The sequence below is a fragment of the Phaethon lepturus genome, unplaced genomic scaffold (assembly GCF_000687285.1).
Source record: "Phaethon lepturus isolate BGI_N335 unplaced genomic scaffold, ASM68728v1 scaffold52162, whole genome shotgun sequence".
Taxonomy (NCBI): domain Eukaryota; kingdom Metazoa; phylum Chordata; class Aves; order Phaethontiformes; family Phaethontidae; genus Phaethon; species Phaethon lepturus.
Window position 1 is genome coordinate 2,545 of NW_010522204.1, and position 27,176 is coordinate 29,720.

Genomic DNA, 27,176 nt, shown 5'->3' on the forward strand with positions numbered 1-27,176 from the left:
GCCATCAGCAAAATGAACACAGGAGCAATTTGGGTTGAGGATGAGAGGCGCAAATTATTTCCCAGGCAGCTGTACGGGTCCCTGCACCAGGTGCAGAGCTTTTATTCTACATGTTATTTTTGCGGTAAACATGTGAATGATATGCCTGCATGGAGCCCAGTCTCTTTGCATCTTGAAGGGGACTTCTCCTTTCGCTGTGTGAAGTCTTATTGGCTCATTTTGTGGCAAACTTTTGAGAATTGGTGAAAAGAAAGTCTCCTGTTGTCTTCTTTGGTCACAGCACCATGTTATGGGGGGATACACAAGCTGGACCTTGACAAACGTGACTTAATACAGCAAGTGTGGCTGAACAAGCAAAGGCAATTTGTCTCCTTGCTTCCTGGCTTCCAACTGTTTCTTGTTGTGTTTTTTTTTTCCCTTCTGCTTTTTCCTCTTTGAACTTGCAGGTGAAAATGGCTGCGGAAGAGAAGTGGAAAGGCTGGGCTTCGAAACAGCACAGTGGGACTGAACAGCCAGGTGAAAAAGAACCGTGTGTGCTTCTGGGCCAGCGGCTGGGTGAACCGGGAAGATTTGCTTATGCGGCGCTGTGTGGGATATCCCTAGCATGGCTGTTCCCTGAAAAGGAGCAAAGGTACTACCTGGAGTAGCAAAGGGTGAGCAAAGGAGGTGGCTTTTGGGTAGCAGCTCAGACGGAGCTGCGTGGGGTCTTCTGAAGTTAGGGGAGTGGAAGATCCTTTTGACATTAGGTGTTTTCTTAATTGCATTGACTTTCTCTCTTATACCTTCAAGACTTTTATGCTTCAGCACAAATTGCATCCCTTAATACTGCAGACTTCAAAGCATGTATTGAAGCAAGGTCTGGCCTCATTCAGATTGCTTGCTTGTTTGTTTAGCCAGCTTGTGTAGCGACTCGCCTTCTGCTGACTTCTTACTTCTTACGATGCTTCTTACGAACAGCGACAGACCAACATTGGAAACCAGGGACCACTCACAGCTTGCAAAAATGCCCAGTTACGGAGTCTTAACTGCTACTGTTGCCTTGCAGCTCCTTCAGGATGGAGTTCATTGAGGGCTTTGTGAAATGGCTGAACCTGCCTGAAGCTGTCTTACCTGCCATGACAGCATTTGCTAGCGGCTTAGGAGGTGAGGGCACAGAGACTTTTTCCCAGATTTTGCTGAAGGATCCTATCTTGAAAGAAAATCCAGTTGTCGTTACCCAAGTAAGTTCATATGCTCCTCTCACCCTTGTTTGCTTTCGCAAAAGAGATTTCTCATACCTGTCTGTTTGCCACTGAAGTTCTGTTTGTACAGCCAAGGAAGTAAAATTGGTATTTCTGATATGCATGTATTTCTGAGCAGCTGTGTGGGTGACTGGCAATCTCTCCATCCATTAACAGCTTGTGGAAGTGATGAACATGAGGCACGGTTACTATCCGTTGAATCAACAATTTGTGTCTTTGATGCTTTCACTTTATGGAGCAGAGAACTGTCAAACTTTTTACTTTTACTTTGACTAATACTTTACTTGTATTATTGCAGTGGTTTTGATTCATATGTGTGTTGTACATATGTGTGTAGATTTTGGTGAAACGCTGAACCTGATTGGCCTGATTTTCAGTTGTTTCAAAGCCCCTTCACTATACCTGTAATACAAAACACCTCTACCTGCATGCTCCAAATAGCACAATTCCCAGAATCTTGTTCCCAGAGGCAGCCTTGGCTAGAAAGAAATAAGTTATTGTGACTTAATTTTATTTAATTGAGAAAGTATTAGTGAGTCTGGGACTACTCCATAACTTTCTGATGTAAAAACCAACGTAAGGATAAAAGCGGCAAAGCATTTTGGTGGCATTTACCTTTGCTGCAGAGGCTGAGCTGGGGAAGACATCTCCTCATCCAGCCTCACGTTATGCCGAGTGAGGCAAAGAGCACTGGAGGCTGCTGCTGATACCAGGTGTAACATGGCCTCTGTCACCTTGCACCCTTCGCTGTATGCTGCACACAAGGAAATAGCAAGGCGTCCTGCGTGCAGACGGTGCTCTGATATTGAGTAATAGTTATCAGCGAATGTGAAAACAAGGCTACGTAAGTAAAGATATGATAGGAGTGAACTTTCTTGGTCATCGCGACCAATTCTCATTATCTCAGCCATCTTGCATGTCTTCTAGTCTGTCCATAAAAGGCCTCAGGGGAGCTGCTCCAAACATCCAAATGCTACAATGCCCGAAGTCCTGTAACAGTATAAGCACAGTGACAGAGAAGCTTAAGCTTATTATAAGTTAGGACAGATCATCTAAAATAAGAGCAGCTGTTTTGATGGTGTTTGCTCAAAATCAATAAATCCACACTCAGTTCTTTCTGCATTAGATGGCTTGGTATTTCCCAGGTTGTTTCCCTCCTCTCTGCTTCAGGATGGATTCTCTAGAATTAGGCAAGTCTTCCTGCGTTGCTGCTGAGTTTATTAAGGGTGAAATTTTGGTGAAATTTAACTTGTGCTTGCTCTGAGCTTATGTTGTGTAAGATCTCCTTGTGCTTTTACAACAGCGGCCCAGGATCAGCAGAAGCGCGTGATATTTTGCTCTGAGCCAGAGAACTGAGGCACTTATCACTTGGATTCAAGTGGAATACAGAAGCCGTAGATAACAATTCTTTGATTAGTTGAAAGCAAAGATCAGGAATAGCTATCAGTCTAATGCCGCAACATCAATACCTCATGCAGTCATGTGTATGGGCAAGGTGATTGATTTTGTCAAAGGCAAGACAGAATTAAAGATTTTTGGAGAGCAAGGCAGCAGAGGCTTGCAAGGTGTCTTTGGGAAAGCATACTGGTGTGTGGGAAACTTCAGTGTATTAAGCTGAGATCAGCTTTTCCCTTCTCACCTGAAAATAAACAAGCTATGGAACAAAGCTTTGTGAATTCTTGATATATTGCTTTATGGTGCCCTTGCTTCTTTTTATTCAGCTGCTACTGACGCAATATTTACTGTTTAATTAGCAAGTACACACTTTAATTGCTCAGTGTGCTCAGTGGCAGGGTCCTGTTGGCACTAGCGCCTGCATTTTTGAATGACCTTCCTTCATCTCAGCAGTGCTGAAGGGATGATACGTGAGGTCAGGAGATTAGAGGTGAGCTCACCATTGATTCAATGGATATTTGAGGATTATGGATTTTTATCTTGTTTGCATTCATTGCAGATGACTAATACAGGCAAATGTTGGTTAACTGAATCCTTAAGGACAGTAGTCATAACACACAGGCTGTGGGTGTGGTATGGGAAGGGCAGTGCAACAAAAAGGGGTGAAGAATTGATGATAGGTGAGAAAATGTTGAAAGTTCTTATTATGAATAATATTTTTTTTGTTTGAACATACTTAGAATGCCCATTTTCCAGTGTTTTTCTAGACACATCCACTGCGATGTGGATTGGATGCTCTCTGTTGTTGAGGAAACGGGTTTTGAGCTTACAGCAATTCATAGAAAGCTGGAAAAGGCTCTGAATAAAAATTGCTTCCCTTTGTCAGGTTTCTCAATCTTGTGCATAGAGTTCACAGGGAGATTCAAAACACCAACCTCAAAATAAGACTGAAATGTGATAGCTGCTGCTTAGAGGAGGAGAACAAACTACTTGTGAACTAATCTAATCAATGCTGATTGGATTCCAGATGACTGCACAGCAGTATGTGCAAAGCCTAAACCAATTAGAAATAGCTGATAATGCTAATTGGCACAGATGCAATAAAAACAGTAGTCCCAGTTTCTCACCTGATTATCTGTATCCCTCCCTCACCTTTTGAAATGCGTGCATGTAAATGCTTAGGCCGGATTTTTAAAAGATGTTATTTGATATTAGGTGCCACAGACAATACTGGGCGTATCGTACAGGACTTGAGTCAACAACCCATGGCTCCCTTGCAACACACAGGGAGAATTTATTGCCTACAAATGGGCTCTGCACAAACCAGTAGCCCTGTTCAAGAGGCTGCTTATATTAGACAATGGATAATGATGGCAACAAGGTCACAAGCTTCATCTTATTCTAGACTTCAGGCTCTTTGGTCAACTTTCTGCTTGGGCCTCCCAGCTCTGGACCTTCTGCTGGGCTTTGACACCTCTGTGCCAACCCTTCCTCACAAAACTGCAGCCAGGGAGGAAACGATGGTGCCCACGTATCCAAACCTTGAGTAGTTCCAGTACTTGGGCTCTGGGAAACTGGAGTTACATTCCTCTCTCTGCTTGTGGGGATTAATGTCTCCAATTGCCACATCCCAGCAACCACCCTGGGGAACAGTCGGCAGCATGTGTGCATGCACAGAATATTAATCATGACCAGACCTAAAAAGAAGCCTTTTTTTACTGCAGTGTGGTGATGGGGGGAACAGAGGAGACTTGATTCAGTGACTAACTTAAATGAAAAGGGTTATTCAGATACTGGAGATAGCAAACCAGGACCTTCCTTTTCTTGGGTGAGCGCTCTGGCCATTGGCATGCAGGATGAAGACTGCTTTGTGCAGAGCCCAGCCCAACAGGCACCTTCTGGAAAGGCTTACCCCATCTGGCCTTGCAGGACAGGCAAGCAAAAGAAGGCTTTCTCTGTGGATGGGAACAGCCGCTCACATATTTAGCAGTAGAGGGGGGAGTGTGAGAACATTAGGCAGCAACGGAGCGAAGGTTTTGGGGCTATACCTTGCGAAAAAGCACCTGTAGGTGGGAGTTCAAGTGCCCTAATCCTTTGGCTTCCCCAGTCCTATGCAAATCTCTTTTCTCCTTTATGAAATAGCAGACTTCTTGTGCTAAAATGATACTCCAGAGTCCAGGCACTTACTTTTGCCTGGGTATTACCTACAGTTTGCCCCTCGTCTAGTAGGAGTTGGTTAAGGATGGCTTGTGTTCTCTGTTCTACGCTTCTCATGCAGTAGGGAAAAGATTAGAGATATTTTTACAATACAAATTTTGCTTAGGAGCTTACGGGACTAATAATCATAAACTCTTTGGCAGCATCCTACATCTTTGGCTGCATTTTTTGTGTTCCCAAAGGGCTGAAGGATTCCCTGTAAAATTCAGCTGTGTTTTATTTGTGTGTACGAGAGGGAAGTAGCTAGACTGAGCTAGTGCTTAGTGTTGTAGTTACATAAAGAACGTAAAATCTATCCAGTGACAATAAAAGAGGAAAACACAGTAGTAAAAACACTGGGCCTTTTTTTCATGGATTTGCCCATAGAAACCTTCTATTGGATTGTTCTGTTTTTCCAATTTTTTTACAGTGAAGAGCCGACATAGAAGTCAAGTCCCTCAATCTGACAGATGGCCATAAATTCTAAGTTTTCTATTTTTGAGTATTTAATCCAAAAGAACTTCATGCCAGTTCAGCCTTACTACCTAGAGCTATGAATTCCCAGAATGCCCAAGAAAATAGGGGCCACTGGTCCACTGGAGTAGCATTCAAACCTGTTACTCATGTTGAAAATACAAGTATATATGACTATACAGCCAGCAGAAGGCATTACAGCAGCGGGAGGATTAGAGCCTCGTTTGTCCAAGCTTTGACGTTAGGTGTAATCACGGTGCTTTCAATTGCAACAGGCTTGCTAATAACAAAAACTATGGGATGCTTCAGCACATACCAAGCATTAGCTACTTCTGTCCAGCCATTTGTACCTGCAGATGGAGAGCTTTGTACTGGAAGCATCTGGCTTTGCTCTGTGCTGCCTTGCTGAAGTGCAGGTTGCTGGCTTCCCGTGCTTAGGAACTGACATGCTGCAGTAATTAAATCCTAGTCTGATGGGTTTTCCTGTCTCCGTTTTGATACCTCCAGGCATACATCATCAGTTTTAACTTGAATATTCTTTTTTTTTTCTTTTTAGGACCTTCTATCCTACTCTCTTAGAGATGGTAAGTTTACCTAGCATTTGTTCTTTGTGAGAAAAGCCAAGTTTACATCTGATTCTTTAAAATGCTCCAAAAGCTCAAGGTACCATCCTATTTTATCTTAGCTTCCTTTACATCAAAAGCAGCACACTCTCTCCCTGCATCTAGTACAGGAAAAGCGACTATTTTATTAGAAATGACTGATAATAACTGTTAAAAATTGAACAGCTGTTCACCTCCTTACCTTCACTTGCTGTGCATTGGCATGCAAATGTATGTGATGGTAGAAGAGTTCTGAACTGAAATACCTAGAGCAGGGTGTTTTTTCTCCAGTGTTTCCAGGGGAGCCGGTGACCTCTTCCTTTAGGAAGGCAGTAAAGCTGTTATGAGAATCTCAGCCTAGCAAATTCTCTGCAGATTGCTTGTTGCCTAAAAGAAAAAAAAATATTCGGGGAATAAATTCCAGACTGTCCTGTGAAGCCTATTATAAATAAATGTGATTTTGCTCGTATATTATATTACACATAAAACAATTTTCTGGTTTAGAATCCATAACATGGATTAGTCTGATAAAAATTTTGAAATAAGGACTGTCTACTGAACAAAATGTGCATTTCTAAAAGAAGCCTGTTTTGTATCACTACTTGCATTTTTTAAACCTCTGTGTTTTAACATGTTCTCACAGGAAAGAACTCACTGGTTGCTGATTAGCCTGTTTCACTGCAGAACAAAGTACCATTTTTGTTCTTGCTTTATTTTTAATGGAAAACTGACAAGTCAGTTATTGCAAAACTGCTTATTTTGCTAAGCTGGAATTTAAAAGAAGTATATTTTCAAGCCTCGCTGACTTACTGCCAAGCTGGCTAAGTAAAAAGCTAAGCTGTGTATTAGCAGACAGGAAGCAAGAAGGCTACTCGTTAAAACACCTGCTTGGGCTTGCAAGACATGGCACATATCAGGGGTGAAGATAAATACTATCCTTATTTCTCAACTAAGCACACATTTTAAAAGTGGCGTTATTAAAGCCTGCTGAAGTAGTTTGGTATCTTGGTAATGACAGCAATAAATAAATAAACTTAATAGATTGCCAAATGCCATGCTTGATCTATGTGCAGCAGGTATCAGAAACACACTTTGTAGTTGGGCCTTGCTGGTATCTTCACCCAGCCCTAGAAAAGCAATTGCATTTTTTATCCCAGACTGCACCAAGAACCCTTTACAAAAGCCTACCATCAGCAAGCAGCAGGTGCTACTCAGAGAAACACATTAAAACAACAAGAGCTGGCACAAATAATTTAAAATATATTGAATTTAAAATGTCTTTTCTTTAAGAACACCTGCTTATAAGCTCAGGAGTAATTATTTTTCCTATTGCGTGTTGTCCGAGTGCACTGTCCACTCCTGCATCTCTAGCGGTGAAGTATAAATGCAAGCCACTGTCAGTGATGCTGCTAGGTGAGCCGGTGTGTAGTTTTAAACTCCAGTTTTAAACTCCTCCTCCTGCCAACAAGATGAACTGAATATAAAGCTTTTGCGTGAAGGCGCATTTTTACAAGATACCACTGGTGCATAGTTGAGGTGTACTGTGTCATGCTACCCAGAAAATTATTTATATATTTGATATGTCCAGTTAGGACTTGCTGCAGCACTTCTCTGTTTAGAAGACAGATGCAGCCTATCCAGAGCCAAAACACCTCTGTCACAGAGGATGAAGACCGAAGGGTTTGAGATCCTTTTTCTACCCTGGAGGCAATTACCTTGTGTAGTGACTCTATTCACAGTATGCGGTTTGCAGGGATGAAGGGTTTTCCATTTATCACTTCTCTCAATAGTAGGAGTTGTCTTCAAACACATGGAAGACAAAGAGGGCCTGAGAGAAGGCGCCATGCTTGTATGTGACATGGTCCTCTAGCACAGCTGAGTGCACCACTCGCTATTTAATCTGGTGCGATGAAGACCGATTGATTTCCTGGGCTCCCCTCTGTTTAAGGGTACTACGATGCTCGAGCGAGGGTGTTGATCTGCCACATCACCTGGCTGCTGAGAATCCCCTTGGAGGAGCTGGAAGCCCTGGAGGAATCTCTGCTTGAGAGCCTGAAGGAACAAAATGAGGAAGAGTCAGAGTAAGAACATTTGGGTTGACTATGGGATGAAAAAACACTGCCAGTGCTTGAAAGCTTAGCAGTAATTACTTGTGCCTAAGTCCAGTCTCTGATCACTCCCCCCCATGGCTCTTAGCGTAATCATTTATGGCTTGATTAGAGTTGCAGAGCCCATTTTGGCTGTGCTGAGAAACAGGAGAGCTCAGCATTTTTAAAATCAGAGCTGAGACCCAACCTTGCAAGCTGGTAAAGGCACTGAACTGCTTCATTTCCTTGTTCCAGTTGCCTCTCCTAGACTGTAGGTTATGCTTAAATACATCACAAAGATCTTGTATCTCTTATCTCTTGGCCCAATATTCTTCAGATAGAACTGCCTCTTGCAGAGTGAAGTTCCTATAAATTTCAGGATTAATCCTCAGCTGCTCATGTTCTATGGATCTGCCCTTCTCTGTATCCTGTTTGAGAGACAGCTGTCTAACTCCTTTTGAAGGTAGATCTTGAGGGCAACAATCTGCATCTTTAGATACTTATGGGCCTGACTCCTAACTCTGTGTTGTTAATATGAGATTCTTTCTCTTAATCACCAGTTCTTAGATGTGAAACAGCCCAAATGTTGGTATCTATAAGAAATGTAGTATTTTTATATTCCACTTAATCAGGCAGGAATTGTGTGAAGGTTTAGCAATATGTAAGGCAGTAAACATGTCCATAGGCAACTTTCAAGGGACGGTTTAATATTTTTATCTATCTGTCAACTCAGCAAACTGGTTATGCAATTAATCTGAGTGCTAATGAAGGCTTTAATCAACGTCCCTGACACAGTACAGTTCAGACGTTACCGGGGGTTTAGCATAGTCTTTCAGTTATAACTTTATTTAAATAAAGCTTAACTTTATAGTGCAGTGTAAAAAGGGAAAGTCAAAATAATCTCAGAGATAGTCTCAAAGACTGCTAAACAGGATCCCATTTGGCCTGCAGGAGCAAGGGTTGGTATTAATGGGGACGGTTTTGCTGTGGCTTGTGGAAACAAACTCAATGCTGGGCCTTTAGCATGGGAAAACACTGATGCTGAGGGTGGGGTGTCGCTTGTAAAGATGATGCGCCAATACCTAATTCTCTATCAACTGGACTGTGGCTCCTGTAGCACAAGCCAAAAAGATAGCAGCGTGTCTGATAACAGCAAGAGCGACTGGAGAATTCCACGGCATACCTACAAGCGTGGCTTTCAAACGTTGCAGCTAGCCCAGTGGGTTTTGTGCATACCTGGGGTGGTGAAAGCTATGGATTTCCATCTTGTTCTTCGCCCAAGTTGCAGCCACAGAAGTAAATACCCATTAGAGAAAAGGGAAAAAAATCTTTATAGCGAGAGGAAGTCCAAGACTGCAGCGCAAACACATTCATTACTGCAGTGCTAAAACAAGGCTGACATTTGTGGGGAATCGATGACCCTTTGTTTGTTTTAAAGTTAGGAGTCAATGGGGAAAGGAAGCGGAACATAAACCCGTCACTGCTTTGACCTCACAGACTTTTGGGGCGGGGAAGACATGAACATCTGCTTAGGATGCTTCCAGCTTTGGCCATCCACTGGAAGAGGTTTTGGAACAGTAACAACCAAACAGGGTTTTGGCAGCTTCTGCATAGGTGTTTTTTACTGATATTTGTTAACAAAAGGTTTTGCTTCTGCCTTTGCTGCAGTGGGTGTGTTGGGCTGTGGCCCAGAATGCGGAAGGTTAAATGGACAGTATGGTCACCTATAGAGCAATACTCCAAACACTTAAATCCATCGTACTAGCACCAAGCATGTCCTGACTCGCAGGCGTGAACCCCTCTTTTGTACACGGTTCTGTAAGAAACTGGAAAATACAGCATCAGTTGCTCACTAACGTGTACTCCTCCCACTGTTCGTCACTGGAAAATGACCTGAAATTCCACCTGTAAAATCTCTCTGAACATAATTTATGGTTCAGGCAAGAAGCTGCACATCCAAGATCACTGAGGGCAGAGAAGTACCAGAAGAGGCAGTTAATTACTGTAGTGGATAAAAAGCAGTCTGGTAATCAAGTGATAATTGTAATGCAGAAGCTATTAGGAAAGCAACTGTCAGAAGCAGTTGCTAGCAGCTATGGAAGGAAGCAATGACAGGTAAAATTTCTCATGGCAGTGGTTTTCCCTACTGCATCTTCAGGCAAGATTTAGCTGCAAACTATCTTCCTACCCACATAAGTCAAATTGCTCATTACTGCAACTAAAGCCAGGTTAGTCGTATCTCAGCTCTCTTGATGTCATTATTTTCAGCCTGAGACAACAGCACATTGACTATAAAAGCTGATGACCCACTACATAGAACGGAAATTGCTGGATATTGCCAACTTAGGTATTATCAGTCAGACTGCAGCACTTATTTAAGGAACTCCAGGAGCCATTTTTCCGAAGCCAGGCATTCAGATTGGTGACTGCATGCACAACTGGTGCATACCAAACACCTCTTTGGGGTTGCAGAAGGTGAATGTGGTTATACAGAGATTGCTGAAGAGGTAGCTATCGCAGGCCACACTGTTGTTCTCTGCAGACAGCTACATTTGCTGCTGCAGAAGGTAATACACAATGTTTTTTGGAGAACCTCTGTGGAGACAAAGTCTCCGTGCCATGCAAGTCAGTGGGAGTTTTGCCATTGACTTCAGCGGCGCAGGGATTTCACCCACTGTGCTTCATTCTCCTCCTGCTGTGTTTTACAAAGCTGCATATTGTTTGGGACTCATCTAAAATTGTCTTTATCAAAATTACAGTGTGCTTAGGGGGTTCCAGGAAGGATTAGGCAATTATATGGATAATGAAAATCCACAATTAGGCTAGGATTAAGAGGGAAAATATCCAAGTTTGGAAGCAAGATAAATTCTTGTGTTTCAAGGCCCAGATTAACAGCTGCATAAGCAGGCTAGAAGGAACCTTCCTCTGTAAACAACTTATTCCAGTATCGTTTGTTTCTCACACTTTCCTCTGAAGTAGGAAGTATTTCTCATAAGAGAGAAACCAAAGACAGTTGGAGAGAAGCCAAAAGGAGTGCCTAATAAACGATATTTGTTCCTTTTAGGTTTATTTACCTGTTTCTGATAAGCTTGTTAAAATATAGCTTAAATGCACACGGACAAATGAACTAATGACTGTGTTTAATACCTGTTGTATTTTTATATTGCAATGTGCAATTAGAAAGCAGCTCAATGTAAACGTTGTTGGAAAATAGTTTAATCCCATCTCTTTGTTAGCACAAATTATCTCTATTCCCTTTTGTTTCAAACACTTTTCCCTGCTTCCACTTAGCTTTCTTGTGTTTTATTTTAAGACACATAGGCAGTATATAGTTACTGAAATGCTTTTGACTTTTTGTTTCTTTTCTTTACAAGCTTCAGCCCTATTAGGAAGGGTTTTCCAAGTAAGTAACATCTGTTGGCTTTTGTCAGCAATTAAATCGTTTCAGTTTAAATCTGTGGGTTTATGTCCATGCTCGTAAATCTGATTGTGTTGTCACAGTCCACACCTGCACGTTACTTTTTACTGTTCCCAGTAGGGAAATTACAGTGAGGGGAATAAAAGCAGATTCTGCTGCAGCATCGTTATCCATCAGGCTTTTCTGTCAGCTTTTATGCTTCTAATCCCCCCGCAGAACTGCAGAAGTATCAAGAAAAAAGAAGGAAAGAAGAAAAAAGCTGAAAAGATACCTGCTGATCGGTTTGGCAACCGTTGGGGGCGGAACAGTGATCGGTGAGGCTGCCCTAGGCATTTTGGAGACTCGCTCCTGAATTGCATGCACAGCTCTAGGGACCGAGGGCAGGGTGTCCGAATTACGCATTCAGCAACAGAAGCCACCGTAACTTTTAGCCCAGGCTCTAATTTTAAAGCCTCCACTGCTTTTCTTTGCCAGGCTGAAGGTAGTATGTCACTTCAGATACCAAAAAAACACCCCAAAGAAAAAAACAACAAAAAAGAAACCCAAAAGAAACCTCAAATTCAAGAAAAGTATTTTCAGCCACATGAAAGTAAAACTGAAAGAATTAGCTGTCAAATTTATTGCAGTGTCACTTCACTGGCTGGGGGAAATATCAAACTGAGGTTGTCACCCTTAAAAAAATGTTTTATCCTCTTTTGCTTTTGTGTTACAAAAGGATCAGAACTTCAATTCCTAAATTCAGAACAGTGTGAGACTAGATCCATGTTTCCTAAGCAAATAGGGCATAGCTCACCCCAGTCTACCACACATTCTTCCTTTGACTTTTAAATTATTCTTCATTTCTACTGAAGTCAGTCAAAGAATCTGTGCAGAGGTTCAGGGTCTGGGGAGGGTCCCAGAAAGCCCCTTTATGGGTGAGGCAAAGACAACCATCATTTGTACTCTTTCAGTAGCTTTAGCAGTGCTCGCACAGCACAGGGAAATGGCTGCCTGATGTTTGTAAGTGATAATAATTTGGTGATATTACTTGTTACCTCTTCAGGCTTGACGGGGGGTCTTGCTGCCCCTCTGGTTGCTGCGGGAGCTGCTACTATCATCGGAGGTGCTGGAGCAGCTGCTTTAGGTTCGACTGCTGGAATTGCTGTCATGGCATCGCTTTTTGGAGCAGCTGGAGCTGGTCTTACTGGTAAGAGAGTGACCGCACATTTCTCAGCAACTGAGGCCCTGGATCATGTCTGCAAATGCAGAGCTAATGGCTTAACTGAGCTCTGCAGAGCAAGGGAAGCAATTTGAGGTGTAATCTTGCAACTGTGAAATTTTTATTTCAGTGCTGATTAAGATACTGTGTAGCCCCTGATGACCAAGTAGGAAAAGAATATTTGGTATATGGCTAATGAAGGAAATGAAAACTTGCTGCTTTGGATTAGAAAGATGCTGCTGTGGAGAGCAGCAGTTGTTACAGCTGATATCTGATCCGCAGCAGAGAAGCCTTCTGCTGGGATTCCCTCAGATCACACAAGCTCAGAAGGGTCATGTTGGCTCCATACCAAGCTCTAAGTAATGCATGGACTCGCTGAGGGTTTTGGAAAGGGAAAAAAAATCCCAAACTACCCAAATTACCCAAGTAATTTCTTACTAACTTCTACTGTCAGCAGTCTGTCCTTGCTGTGCGATTTCTGAGAGTCGTGTTTCTGCCTTGCTGTGTGTAGGATACAAGATGAAGAAGCGTGTGGGAGCCATAGAAGAGTTTGAATTCCTCCCGCTTACTGAAGGCAAGCAGCTTCATATCACCATAGCAATTACTGGATGGCTGTGCACTGGCAAATATGGTAAGAACAAGACGAGGAACCCGAGAGGAGCCTGGAGAGCCATGTCTCTTTTCCACTCCAGGTCATGTTTGTGCTCTCAGACAGTGTTTGTAGCACCATGTCTTCCCCACAGTTGTGTGGCCTGTTGAGTAGAAGAGATCAACTCTCAATTTGTAACCCAATCTGCAATCCCAATTAACACAGAGGGAAGAGAGAGGGCAGTAAATTGATAGTGATAGTAGGATTGGCAGTAATCACAGCAGGATTGTTTCTGTTAATATAAGCTGTCTGGTTTTGCTAGGAAAGGTGTGTTTGGGGTGGATGATTCCAGCACTAGTACAAAGTATCACACCTATCTCTGAGACCTTATGCTTCTCCTCCAGCAATTAACAGAAAACAGTGTCTTTTTTTCTTTCTTGGTATCTGCCAGATAATGAGGTTTATTGGCAAGAAAGTTCTGTCAAGTAAATCCTGTTAAGCACAGCACTCAGGAGGTGAACTTTCAGGCAGCAACCTTGAAAGGCCTATAGTGTTTTATTTTCCTGTATAGCTCGTCATATAAAATATGTCAACTGTCTGCTGATGTGTTCAGCAACCTGACTGAACAGCTGCCAATTTATTCAGAAGCGTCACAGTTAACACTGGATATCATTAATGCAGAAGGATGTCTCTGTCCTGTGGCTTGTTAGGTTGCAGCTTGCTGTCAGAGTAAGGTTATTTTCACTTTGCAGTACTGCGCTTTGGCTTTTCTCATCTTCTGCTTTCCAGGGGTCCAAATCCTTGGGGGTGGAGGGCTCCCAGGCACTCTTACAAAGAGAAGGGTGTCCCTTCAGGAACTTTTTTGTGTCTGTTTGCCCTTAAAAGGGAGTTACAAACGACACGCATTCTTCTTCCATAACTAGCAATCTGCTATAATGTTTAAAAAAGCAAAACTAGAATTGTTGTCCGTTTTCCTCCTTGCAGCTGTGTCTGCCTATGCACACTGGCATAGACAGAGGGACTGAGGACAGGATTTTTATGGAATTTGTTACCTTGTGATTTTTGAGCTCCCACTAACTGCCTATCTGTACGATCGCAAATCTGACAGTATATTGTTGCGCGATCTGGCATGGGGCCCGCTTGTGCCATTTTGGCCAGCAGCTGCCTCAACCTGCCCTGCATTGTTTGGGGAAGGAACTGTGTGGGAAGGGTTGTCGTTAATTAAGATGAAAAATCTGCTCTGCCCTTCAGAGTTCATCTGCCATTAATAGCATTGCCAGGCCCCTCCTGGCCACTTATTACAAGCTACGCTACAGACAGGAGAGAGAGTATGGCTTAAAAATTGTTCTTTCAGCCAAAAATTAGGCTTGCACAGTGTAAATTAGCCATTATCTCTCAAACATCCAGGCACTGCTTTTGATTAGCATCTGGAGGGAAAAAATTAAGCTGAAGTGCCTAACTAGGCTAGATGGCAAAGTAAAAATAATTGCAGTCTGGACCTGCAAAGGCAGATTCCTCGTTTTCAGACCGAACCATTAATGCAGTCCTTGCCCGCCTAACTGAAGTGCTGGGAAGATGCTCTGCAATAGATTTTTGACAAGATCTTACGTATTTTCTGTTTCTCTGGTCCCACTGAACTTGGTCTGTGCAGCCGTTCAGCACTTCATCTTTCTCAGGACAGGCCCTCCCTTGGTCTCTGTAAGAAGATGGAGCTGCAGGACCTTGCCTGATGGTAGTCTGATGGTAGGAGGAACGTCCTTAATACCTGACATAATTAGTGTTAACGTCCATCTGTCTTGGCAGTCTCTGAGGCAATTGAACAGGTCATGAAGCCGGAGCCTGTCCATGGTGAAGACTCTTTGCCAAGGCAGCTAAAGCTATGGCCTTATTTACAAAACCCACATTTGTTGTGAAAGAGTGGAATAGGGAGTCTAAATCTAACCGCATTTTAAAATATGATTCCTGATTATCACAGCATATCAGTACATGCCAGTATCCTGCAGCTTCTTTTCTGAGTTTTTGTTGGACTCATCTTGCCAGGCGTCAGCCATTGTTGCGTTTTCTCTGAACATGAATTCCATCTTTGCAACCTTTCTCAGGGAGCTTCACAGCACCATGGACCAGCATGTTGCAATCGAGCGAGCAGTATTGTCTGGCCTGGGAATCCAAGTACTTGATGGAGCTTGGCAACGCCTTAGATTCCCTTCTGAATGGTTTTGTGAACATGATGGCTCAAGAAGCCCTAAAATTCACTGTCTTGTCAGGTGAGAACCTACATTGTCTCAGGTCTGCTTGAGCGGCTCTTGTGCAGTTTGACTGTTGGTGTCTGTTTAAAGGAGCTTTCCTAGACAAGGAAGATTTCTGAGAAGGCATCTCCCTTGGCAATATTGGTACCGCCCTGCAGAAGTGGCCTGAGAAGCTTCTCTGCCACACCTGTAATTTGCATTTGCTTTCCTGGATTGCTGTGCCTCTGTGTCATTGACTCGTTCTGTTAAAATTACAGCTGGAAACGCCTGCCTTCACGCACGACTGTGTTTATTTCTCTATGTTATTACATTTTTACTGCTTTACATAAACCTTTCAAACGTGGAGGTTACATTCATGTATAGCGTCTGTTTGCCTCCGTATGAGAACATCACATTCTTTCTTATCTTTAGTCTAGCACAACGTTTCTCAGATCAGCTCTTGAGAAAGAAGAACTGGAAATGACAGAAGGTCCTGGGTTTAGCTTTTAACTTTTAACTTCAGTGAACCGTCTTGCTTTTGATGTTTCTTAAGAGCAGCCCAGATTTGTGACTATGCCGTGCTGTTTGCTTTGTGTGTTGCAGGTATTGTAACGGCCTTGACTTGGCCAACGTCGCTCTTGACTGTTGCCAATGTCATTGACAACCCCTGGGGAGTGTGTCTCCATCGGTCTGCTGAAGTAGGCAAACACCTAGCACATATCCTGCTCAGTCGACAGCAGGTAATTGGCTAGAAATTATCCAGGAATAATGCCTGGAAGGGATTTGGCCCACGGAGGTTAAGTTTTACAGTCATGCTAGTTAACTATCAAGTGGTATCTTTCCAGGGAGACAAAAATTAACAATAAACTGAAAAATGAAAAAACGCTGCATGAAGGTGACCAGCATGTGTCTGGTTCATTGGGGAACAATAGGAAGTCCCAAGTGAATCAGAGAATTCCTGCTAAGATCTGTTCCATTTAACCTAAAGCTTTTCTAAATGAAGAAGAGATCTAGATCATAAATGACAAGTGGCTTGACTATGTCACAAAACAGCCAGGCCAACTCCCCTAGTGGAAATCTGAGAACACAAGGTAAAGATAGGTGAAAAGGAAAAGAGAATACTGAGCATTAAAAATATTCACTGATAATTAAGAGGCAGTAGCAAAACAATGTAAGAGAAGACTGTGCAGCAGCAGATGCACCGTGAGCTGTGTTTTTGCCTACAGAGAAGTGGAATGGGCTGATACTTCAAAGAAGTGACAGAAGTTATTAAGCCTCCCTGCGAAGGCTTGCAAAAGACATTCCTGCCCCCCAAAACCTGCCATTATTTGCTGGGCTATCCCTGGCATGGAGGGAGGCTCCTTTCTGCCAGCCACGTGTTCATCTCACAGGCACGCTAGTCCTGTATCCATTTGTAGAGGAGCCCTGTGGGAGTTGTGGCCCCCAAGCTGCGTGTCATAAATAACAGTGTGAAACAGCAGAGTAGAAACAAACTTGATTTCTCATAAAAATACAATCCCGGGAAAGGCAATAAACTTTATTTCATACAAGCCCTTTGTTTTGCCTGGGGGCATTTGTTACTGCCTTTTAAGCATTCGCTATTGTGAAAACACACATTCCAATGTGCTGGGGTGTCTAAAACTGTTTAGCGTGATATCTAGGGAGTCTATCGCACACCTGCTCCCTGGTTAATACAAAGGCCATTTTTCATTGCTGTTGAGATTAGGCTGCCTTTGATCGTACAGAAAATCTTATTAGGCTATTAAAAATAAAAGCTTACCCCACGTCATTTTTTGTAACAACAGCCACACAAGTGGTGCTGCTGTTCGGTCTAGAAGTGGTCAATATTTCTGTATCGCAGCTTCTTCTTCTGTTCATTGAAACATTTCTAGGAAAATTTTTGCCCCTTGAATTAGGCTTTCATTTGGAGATTTCAAAACAATGACAGCGTCTGTTTTGTTTCTGTTTGAAACATCCGCTTTGTCGTAACTTCTGATCCTTAGATTCTTTCAACTGATTTTCTGCATATCAAAAAATACAAAATACCCAGATATGCAGAATTCTCAATATTGAACTGTGCATAATTTTGAGGATACATAATCCCTTTAAAATCAACCAACCTGCTCAAACGTTTAAACGATCATGCACAAGGATAAGTGCTTTGCCTGTCAGGGTCTTGGGGATCCTGTGGCCAGTCTCTCGGTGTAGAACAGTATTTGATGGCGTTCTCTCCTTTCCTTCTTCCTTAGGGCAAGCGACCTGTCACATTGATTGGCTTCAGTCTGGGTGCAAGAGTCATTTACTTCTGCCTGCAGGAGATGGCTCAAGAAAAAGGTAAAGTTCACCTTCTAACCTTTTTCTCCTTTATTTTCCTTACTGCTGGTAGAGAAGTTTTTCTTCCAAGAGGAAGAGTTCTTCTGGAACAGAGCTTGGGTTTTTTAGGATAGGACAGAAACCTAAAAAAGTGGTTTTGGAATGCATTTGGAAGCAAAGTCTTCTGTTATTTCCACTAAATTCTTCTGTTATTTCCACCAGCTCAGGGGATTAAATCAGCTCTCTTCAGTTGAGGTTCTCCAGTGTGTCAGTTTGGTCTCCAGTCTGTAAACAACAACTTGACATTTCGTGACATTTGACTGCTAGATCAGTCTGTGAGCTGCCCACACGCCACCGTGATCTTGGCAGAAGATGCTTTGCCTTTATTGGAAGCTCTCTGTAGCTATTGTATCTGATTCCCTGAGCCCTTCCTTCCATTTAAGTCACTGAAATGCCACTGTCATCTGCTATTTTCACGGTAATTTTTCCCCAAAGTCAAGTATAAAACCATCTGTCAATTTATTACCCGTTGTGGTTCTGTTTATTAATAGATTCTATTTTTAATTTAGAAAAATAATAAAAGCATTATGATCAGTTGATGTAAATTGCATCTTGGAGTTGAGTCAGTAGTGAGTGTGTGCGTGCAGCCTGCCTTCCCCCCTATGTAGCTAATTTAATTCATTAACCATTTAGCCTCACAGAGTTGCTAATAAATAAGGAGCTTTATAAAGGAAAATGTTCAATAAAGTCCAAGAAAGTGGGAATAGAGTCAAGTGGAGATGGAGAAGGTCAGCATTTTTTCTGTTGACAGCTGTGTACCAGAACTTCTCTTCTAGTTTAAGATGGAAGTCCTCAAATACAGGAATTCTGTTCTCAAAATAAATCTAAATCAAATCCAGAATGATCCTAATGGAGTTACACTCAAGCCAGAACCCAGATCCTAATCTGGCCCTAGATCTACTCTTTCTGTGTCCTAAGAATGCCAGGGGCTGAGATATTTTCAGGCTTTTATTTCATGGTCTGCAGTCTCTTGCTGGAATAATGTGGGACCGTAGCTAAGTAATACGTGAAAGGAAATCGTTAGGGGTCTTTAAGGTTGGCTGCCATTCTAAAGAAATCTAAGCATCGTAATTATGTATCATAGCAGCTCCCCACTGTACACTAATTTTTCAGTTCCTTAATTGAATTATGAAAGCTGAGCTGTTTGCGAGATGAAAAGCAGCATGTTTAGTGCAGATTGCCAAGGCGTTTTTCACATGCACATTCCAGCGCAAGCCGCAGAAGGAATGGAGCTGGGACCTGGGACATCTGAGACTGATTTGGGTTTGGACTTGGACGTTTCAAAAGAAATACAAGGCCTAGTCATGCAGGCCTTTTGTATCCAGATGGCAGTGGCATTTCTGAGGACAAATAACTAATCATGGATTATCCAGTGAAACACCATAGCAGAAACTCCAATTCTGTTAAAAGAAAATGCTGTTCTGCAAAGCAATTAAATAACCTTTGGGATACTTCATCACCAATGACTTTGGAAGCCAGAGCTTAGTAGGTTTCCAGAAAATGACATTACAGCAGAAGATGTAGTAACAACCCGCCAGAGACAAGTTACTATGTGGGAGAAGCACTGGTCTGATTTCTTCGTCACGATTCCCATGCATTTTAGTAAATAAGAAGTGTAAACTAATGAAAATTGATAATGGCCTGAAGCTGAACCTGGAAGCCGTACTGCGCTCGATAGGAGTGAGGTATTGCACATTACGTATTTGTCTAATACTGATCACAGTGTTCTACAGAATCGCGTGTGAGACCAGTATCACCACTGGGTTACCACCTCTGTGGTGCTTCGGTATCAGGAACACCGCTGCCAAACCCTGCCATGAAACACTGTCCTTGGCACTGCAGTTGTACAGTGCCCAGAGAGAGGTAAATTCCAGCCCTGTTCTCTTTTCAGTGAGGACTAACACGATGAGAAACTTTCCTCTTTGCCCCGTGAGTTGTACCCTAAAGGCACAGCAAAGCCTAGCTCCCGAGGACTGGCTGAGTATTTTTCAGCCAAGGCTGAACATTTTTATTCTGAGCAAGAAATAAGCTGTACAAAGCACTGGAGAAACAAAAGCTTCCAATATCTTGCCCAAATGTTCAGGATCCTGATGAATTAGCTATTTGTTTATTCAGTTGGCTCACACTGTGGCCATGGAATTTAGTACCTTGGTTGGAACAAGCTCCCCGTTCGCAAGGCTCTGGGTTTCTTTTTCATTGCCCATGATTATGGGAACAGGACTTTATTGCTCACAGATTACACTAACAAAATTGAATTGCTTTTTGCTGTTCTCTTGATTGGTGCAAAATTTGCTTTGCAGTAAGAAATAGTACCACGAGAGCTCTTTTGGATTGTTGTCAGGCGCTGGGATTTACACTGCAGCGAAAGATGCAGGCACTGCAGGCAGCTCCAAGTCTTTTACCGCTATTAAGGAACAGAAAGCAACTGATATACATTTTAAAAGTCTAGCCAGGCAGCACCCTTCCATCATAACTTGATGTAGTATGTAGTCATTCTCACTTTCACTTCCCCGTAAACTTCAGCGTATTATTTTACAAATGGTTTAGCTCACATCTTGTACACGCTGGTCTCTCACAGGTGGTGAGTACAGATTTGGTGTGCTGTGCCCCTGAGTCTCCCAAGACGTGCGCTGCTGTGAATTTCATTTAACTGCTATGGCATCAAGTGCTTGATCTCTCTTTACAAAGAAGATTTATGAATAAATAATAATCTGTTGTTTAGGGGTTTAGGAAAGTAGCAGAGCTGCCCAATATTTCTCATTCAATAATTATTTCTACTGAAATTCCCCAGTTGCAGCTGTCTGATAAGAGAGGAAGATTTATAACACTTAAAAGTCAACATTCCTTTTCAGCAAATTGAGCCCTGGGCATTCAGGTTAAAGTACCTTTCCAGAAAATCATTGATAGATTATCATTTTGTGTTATCAAACGCCTTCACTGTTGCTAGTTCCCAATCAATATTAAGAATCTGGGGGTTTTCTGTTGCATGAACGGGTCATGTTTTTCACGAGCTCAGCTCTAAGGGCTGGTTGTTGGGGGAGTTTATCGTGCGTAATATATGACAACGTTTGCTCGCTATGTGGGATGTCAGTCCCTTTCACCTGTTTCAAAGCGTAATAGTTCAGCTCTGTGCAAACCCAGATCATCAACTTTCCACAGGTCTGCTGCTTGAACTGCATCTTTCTGGGCAGAGGCCAGGCCACTTCTCCCTCTTGCTGTCAGCCTTTCACTGCCTCAGGATCTCAAATTTTTGTGTTTACTGACTCCAGCTGGAACTGCGGACACTGACATTTACACAAAATGATGTTTAAGATCCTCCTTCTCATTGTTTTTGTCTTTAAGATTTAAACCACAGAAATTATGATTTTTCTGTAGTGTACATCAGAACATACCCCTCCTTCATGTACCTGTAAAGATCTATTTTCTGATCCGTCTTCGAACTCTGAGCTGTTCTGCTTTCATCTTAATAGATTCTCAAGGGATCATTGAAGATGTGGTCTTACTGGGAGCTCCAGTGGAAGGAGAAGCAAAGTACTGGAGAGCTATCACAAAAGTGGTGTCGGGCAGGATCGTAAATGGTTATTGCAGGTCTGTATGTGCTCAGTCCCCTGCTTCGTTATCCTAGCGTCACCTTGAAATGCTTTTGTACATTTATCCCTTTTCAATATTTTGTAAGTGAATATTTGTTCAGCTGGTGAGTACCTTGATTCAGTAGCGCCAGAGCCAGCAGTGCCAGAGCCTCTTCCCTCCTGCAGATTACCTGGAGATGACAGTCTTCAGGAGACAGTCGAAGGCTGTTCTGTCTCCAGCTCTCCGCTGCTTGCAACACACGGCTACGCTGGAACCCCCAGGTGCTCAGTATGTTGGTCCTGTTCAAACGGTGGCAGTGTTATATCACCCTGGCAGCTTAAAGCTGGGTCAGTGTGTCTGTGTGCAAAATTTGACATATTCTAAGGCCCCTTTAAATCTCAGCTTTATGTAAAGGACTATAAATACAGCCGTTAAGTTTACTGACAGTTAAAGAATGCGAATTAAAATCTATAAAAGCTTTGAGATACAATTCACTAGAGGCTGCTTATGGGGAACAAGATGTGAAAATTGCAACGGAAGGGAAGGAGCTCAAGCAAATTGAAGATTTTTTTGTATCTAGACTCAGTTTCTGGTCAAGACAGTCCATGTGAACAAGGTATTTTACTTACAAAGGAGGTATAGCTGGAATAGCTGTAGCAAATTCACTAAGGATGTGAAAGAATAGAAAGGTTACCTTGAAACCAAATATCAGCCTTTTAAAACTGTGCAGACAACTGCTATGCAGAGTTGTGAGAGCTGCTGGGTGAGAAGAGGGAGATTCAGAGGCATGAAACAGCTGAAGCAATCTTTTAAAAGCTATTAAGGATTCAAGTGACAGTATCCAATCTAATGACTGTGTACTGGAAGATAACTGTGACAAGAACACTGCTTACCAGCACAATTAGAAGAGGGGAAATTAAAGCGAAGGAATGAAGCAGGAAGACTAAGAGCATGGGAAAATAAATTGAGAAATAAGCAGGCAAGAAGATTAGCAAAGAACATGTAACTGCAAGTCAAGACAGCGTATAAAGCCACGAGCCCTTAGGCCAAGGACAGCTGAAAATGCTGTTGCTACTCTCCATACACACGTACATATGTAAGCCTACATACATATGAGTAAGAGGAGTATTGTATTACTCTGCATCTAACATAGTATATTAATTTACAAAGAAGAACTAAATAGAAGAATTAAAAGCATTCACGATGAAAACAACAAATTACTAATCCCATCTGTCAGGCTGAAAATTTTGTTTTTGTCCTTTTTGGATCACAGGGGGTTTTACAGATGCTGGATGTGCACACCAGTTACAGTATTTCTTCATGCAACATAAGGAAAAAGCAATTGCTGCCTCCTTAGGAGTGCTTCTGTACTCCTCCAAGAAGCCATAAATGAGAGCAATTGTTGCATATAACTGAATTTCCCCTGGCAAATATCGTTCCCCCCTGTGTTATACAAAAATCAATTTCACTGCAAAAAGTTCAGTGTATTCACTTCCTACAATATAAAAAAAAAAACAAACTTGTTATAGTTTCAAGGCCTGCGTGTGCCGTTGGAATAAAAATAGCATGCGTGTTTGTAAAATAGTATGTGTACAGTGTGTGCAGTAATTTGGTTAGTCTCTGCTTTGGCAAGCCCGTGTCTTGAATGTTGAATGAAAAATGATGTAGAAATTGTAGCTTGTTGCTCACAAATAGGAAGAAACAGGTGAGGAGACTGTCAGGAAATATTCCACTACGGTGGTTCTCTACTTTGCCCTCAGATGGTGAATTTGCGGGTTATTCAGTTCGCATGAGGGGCAGCTAGATTTAACTGAGAGATAAATGGAGAATTTATGTGAGGATATGGGATAGGAGAGAAGCATTATACAAACATTTTGAGGCAAGACCTCACCTGATTCTGATTTCTCTGGTCTCTTGCTTATACAAATGGTGGCTTTGTTCCGTCACTTCAGGAGTGGGGTCAGATGGGTCAGATGAATTACATTGAATAGAATTCCTGCAAGATCAGATTTGGGCCCAATTTGTTGAGCTTCAGTCCAGTGTAGCTTGTCTCCTTCGGCTTTAAAGTCTGAAAGGACACATGGAGAGAGAAAGCCAGCTGTCAGAGCTGTCCCATCCCCTTTCACAGCAGGGCTACAAATTCCTACAGGGAAACCTTAACCACATTAGTTAGACTTTTTAAAATCTAGCTTTTCAAAAACTCAGCTTTTGAAAGAACCCATGCCTGAGTAGCATGGATGCATTGCAGAGATTTTGCAGAGCTCTGCCTAGTTACAACTTCTAGCATAGACCATTTTGGAGTGGACAGGAGCAGCCAAGAACGGCCACCTGCGCCGGTGCAGTTCACCTGCTGCCATCACAGGGTACAAATACCACTTATATCCAGCTTATATCTACTCTATAGAGTGTAGTGGCATTTAGATGCCCGGGTTTTACACTGTTGCTCAGCGCAGGAGAGGAGGGTATGTACTTCCCAAGGACGCATCTCATCCATGCCATAGTCTGCCCTGAAACTGTCACGGTGACTTATGGCAATACTTCCCAGTAGAACAAACTCTTCCTAGTTCTGTCATTGAAACCATGTATTTATACAGTACCTATAAATCAGGAGCACTCTGAGGAGCTTCGCAGTCAATACTTATGTCAGCAACATTGGTATTTGTAGGCCTCATCACGTTTACAGCTGCCTACAGGTTGGAGAACTTCTACCTATTAGTACAGTAAAAAGATTACATATGTGAATGTATTGCAATCTCTAAGCAAATACAGAAATAAGTAGAAGGGTCTGATTTTTAAACCTGCTGCACGTAATGAGACTACACCCATGAATTGGGATTAAATTCAGACTTACACTTCTGTGTCCCAGGAACCTGCCCTGAATTCGGCAGCTGCGCCGATTCCTACGTCGGACAAAGCTGCAGCAGGTCTTGGTCCAGACATCACACTGCTTCCTGGCCCTTCTACTCTCCTTGTGGTCTGAGGAGTCACCTATTGCATTGGTTTGGCCACAGGATTTATTCACGCTCTTCTTCTGCTCTGCTCCTAGGGGGGACTGGCTGCTGGGGTTTGTGTACAGAACCTCTTCTGTCCAGATCAACGTTGCAGGCCTCCAGCCAGTTGACTTGGATGACAGAAGGATGGTGAACATGGACCTTTCGTCTGTAGTAAGTAGTACTTCTTATATTCTCAGTTTTTTCCACCTGTCCTTTGCATAGAGCACTGTAACCTCCCACTCATTGATTAGGGGGAGATGGGATACTGAAGAGCACACCTCTGTGCACATTGTCCCTCTTTCCTTTGAGATAACTCTCAGCTCAGACTTCACTATAGAATTTGTTGGCCCAGCCAGTGCTCAGTATTGAGCAAAATAATGAGAATTTGCCTCTCTTGTTGGATATATTTGAGCTTTTTTGGTTCTGCTGTTATTCTCCAAAAAACACCTTGCTGTCTTGCAAGCCCCGGATCAGGAGGTAGGTAGGATCAGCAGCTGGGAAACCTGGAGCCCAAACACATGACTGCAGAGCAATCTTACCTTGGTGGAGCCTTCAGCGCTGTTCCGGTTCATACAAGGACAAGTTCATAGGCCTTGTACCTTGGTCCCCTGGATGGCATGGATGCCATGGCACAGGAACTAGTTTGTAATAACAGAAGCTCTGATGTCGATGGCGGGTTTGCTAGGTCCAGACCTGGGCTGATGCCTTTTTGGAGTGTAGGTCTCCAGGAAGCAGGAAGAGATTCTCCTGCACGTCTGGTAGACATTTAGTTTCCTCAAAGCTATCTGGTGTCGTTAATGATAAGCCACTATATTATATATCTAGCAATATTCAGCTCAATTACCTTATGCAAACTAATGACCTCATTGCCTTGTCCTTACTCATGAGTGAGCTCTTCCATAGAAAATCATGCAGAACTTGGTTTGTGTATTCATATTCACAGTAATCCTGGACATGCAATCTTGTTTTTCCATATCTTAATGTTTTAACTCATTTTTCACTCTCTGCAAACTGGACTGGAGGATGCTCAGCCCAGAGTTCAGGATGCTTCCATGGTCACTGTGCCTGCCGTCACTCCTCCCGAATGTCCCCACAAGCTGGTAGGGATTGTCAACGCTGCTCTGGAGCCGAAGGCACTTTTAAGTGCTTTCAGATTTTTTGGAGCACCAGCCCGCTAAGCCTATAAATATCCAACTGTTACCAGCTCATTTCATTCATTATAACTGAGTCCTTGCCAGAAAACACAGGGCTTAATGCTGTACAGATAAAATAGAGACTTTGCAGAACAAAATACAGGCTTCCCAGAAGGAAGTGGTATAGTAGAGGCTTTTAAACATGGTCCAGCAGTGTAGCTGTTCTTTTATCTTCGCATCTTACCGGGTTGTCTTGGTTAGCATTTCCAAATGCTCCCACATCCATTTTTTCACCGTCCCCAGAGCTGCCGTTAGTCGCCTGCGAGCAGTGACATCTGTTGCTGGCGCGAAAAGAAAATGGCGAAAGATGTCAAGCCATGGTGGCACTGGGGTGACTTTTCCTGTTAGCTCAGTCCGTGTTACTCTCCTCTTTTTGCCTTCCCTTCAGAGACCCTCTTGCTGTTGACCTTCTGCCTCCTGAGCTTTGAAACCCCCTGGAGTCCTGCAGGCTTTCTCCTGCCTGGCTGGCAGCAGCCTCTCCGTTTTTCCCCTGGAGGAGCGATATTTACATTTCAGCTAAACGAATAATGGTTGTGGAGCTGCTCTCTGCTAATCTTCTATTGTTGTGCATCCGTATCCATGCTGCGTGATGCCAACAGACAGTCCCAGCGCTGTTCCCATTTCAGAAAGAGCTGACACTTTCACTTGCTTAATCTTACTGCAAAGCATTGGTGGGAAAAAAGAGCAACCCCCGCAGGGCAAAAAACCTGTATTAAGAAAAGAAATACGGTGCAGATGAACATTTTAAAAGCAAAACGAGCAAGAGTGGGGAAGGAAATACTCTGGGGCAATGTTTTTTAAAATGGCAAGAAAGCAAAGATGGATTTTGCTGCAAATATAGTGCAGTAGCATAACAGAAATATATAGAGAGGTATTTGCTAGAACGGGGACCCGCTCCATCCCTGCAGATGCCCTTGCTGGAGGTCCCTGTGAGTCTCCTGCCACGAAGAAGAAAGGACAAGCTGTGATAGAAGAACAAAGCATAGATGACGCAAAGTTGCTAGTGTGCAAATATTATGCAGGCACCATAATTTGGAGCATCAGCCCGCTGAGCCTATAAATACCCAACAGTATTTTCAGCATCTCCCAGTCCATCCATGATGAAAACTGGACTGAATCGAAAGGGCTCGGTTCTCTTTGCTGTGGTAACATCAGAATCCTCAAATGAGTGGAGGACTAGGAGACCTCAGTATGAACAGGAGTTCACCTCCAAGGCATTTATGGCATGTCTCTCTTGATTAGTATGTTTTTTATCTGGCTGTCAGTAAAAGAACTGAGAGAAAAATGTCCTCCCACTCAGCAAATGCAGTTACAAAAGCCTTCCTAATGGTTACAATGGGACTGATTTATTCAGTAGCTTTATTTGACAGCACCTGTTACAGAGACCAAGGAAGTAATTGAGCTGTAGTGTATTAGATTGATTGCTGTTTGTTCAAATGGGATATTGTAGATTACGTTTTGCATTAACATTTGAATATTGCAGAAATGCTCAGAGTCAGAATGTAGGCAGAACATTTTCACGGAGGCTTACAAGTCAAGAAGGGTACTTAAGTTTCTCTGGGCAGTTTTAGCGCAGCAGAAACCAGGAATGAACCTGCAAGCTTGGGGACAGAAGGAATGCC

At 42.8% G+C, this 27,176-nt stretch overlaps 1 protein-coding gene across 1 annotated transcript in view; it reads left to right on the plus strand.

The window, feature by feature from the left end:
- The first annotated feature begins 452 nt into the window (after positions 1–452).
- Positions 453–27,176, plus strand: part of TMCO4 (transmembrane and coiled-coil domains 4) — a 35,998-nt gene continuing 9,274 nt past the window's right edge. The window contains exons 1-12 of the mRNA XM_010281734.1: positions 453–631; positions 1,046–1,220; positions 5,863–5,890; positions 7,857–7,989; positions 11,630–11,727; positions 12,456–12,599; positions 13,123–13,242; positions 15,300–15,464; positions 16,029–16,165; positions 17,675–17,759; positions 21,269–21,386; positions 24,415–24,532. Coding sequence (XP_010280036.1) covers positions 453–631; positions 1,046–1,220; positions 5,863–5,890; positions 7,857–7,989; positions 11,630–11,727; positions 12,456–12,599; positions 13,123–13,242; positions 15,300–15,464; positions 16,029–16,165; positions 17,675–17,759; positions 21,269–21,386; positions 24,415–24,532 — 1,500 coding nt within the window. The remainder of the gene's footprint in view (positions 632–1,045; positions 1,221–5,862; positions 5,891–7,856; positions 7,990–11,629; positions 11,728–12,455; positions 12,600–13,122; positions 13,243–15,299; positions 15,465–16,028; positions 16,166–17,674; positions 17,760–21,268; positions 21,387–24,414; positions 24,533–27,176) is intronic.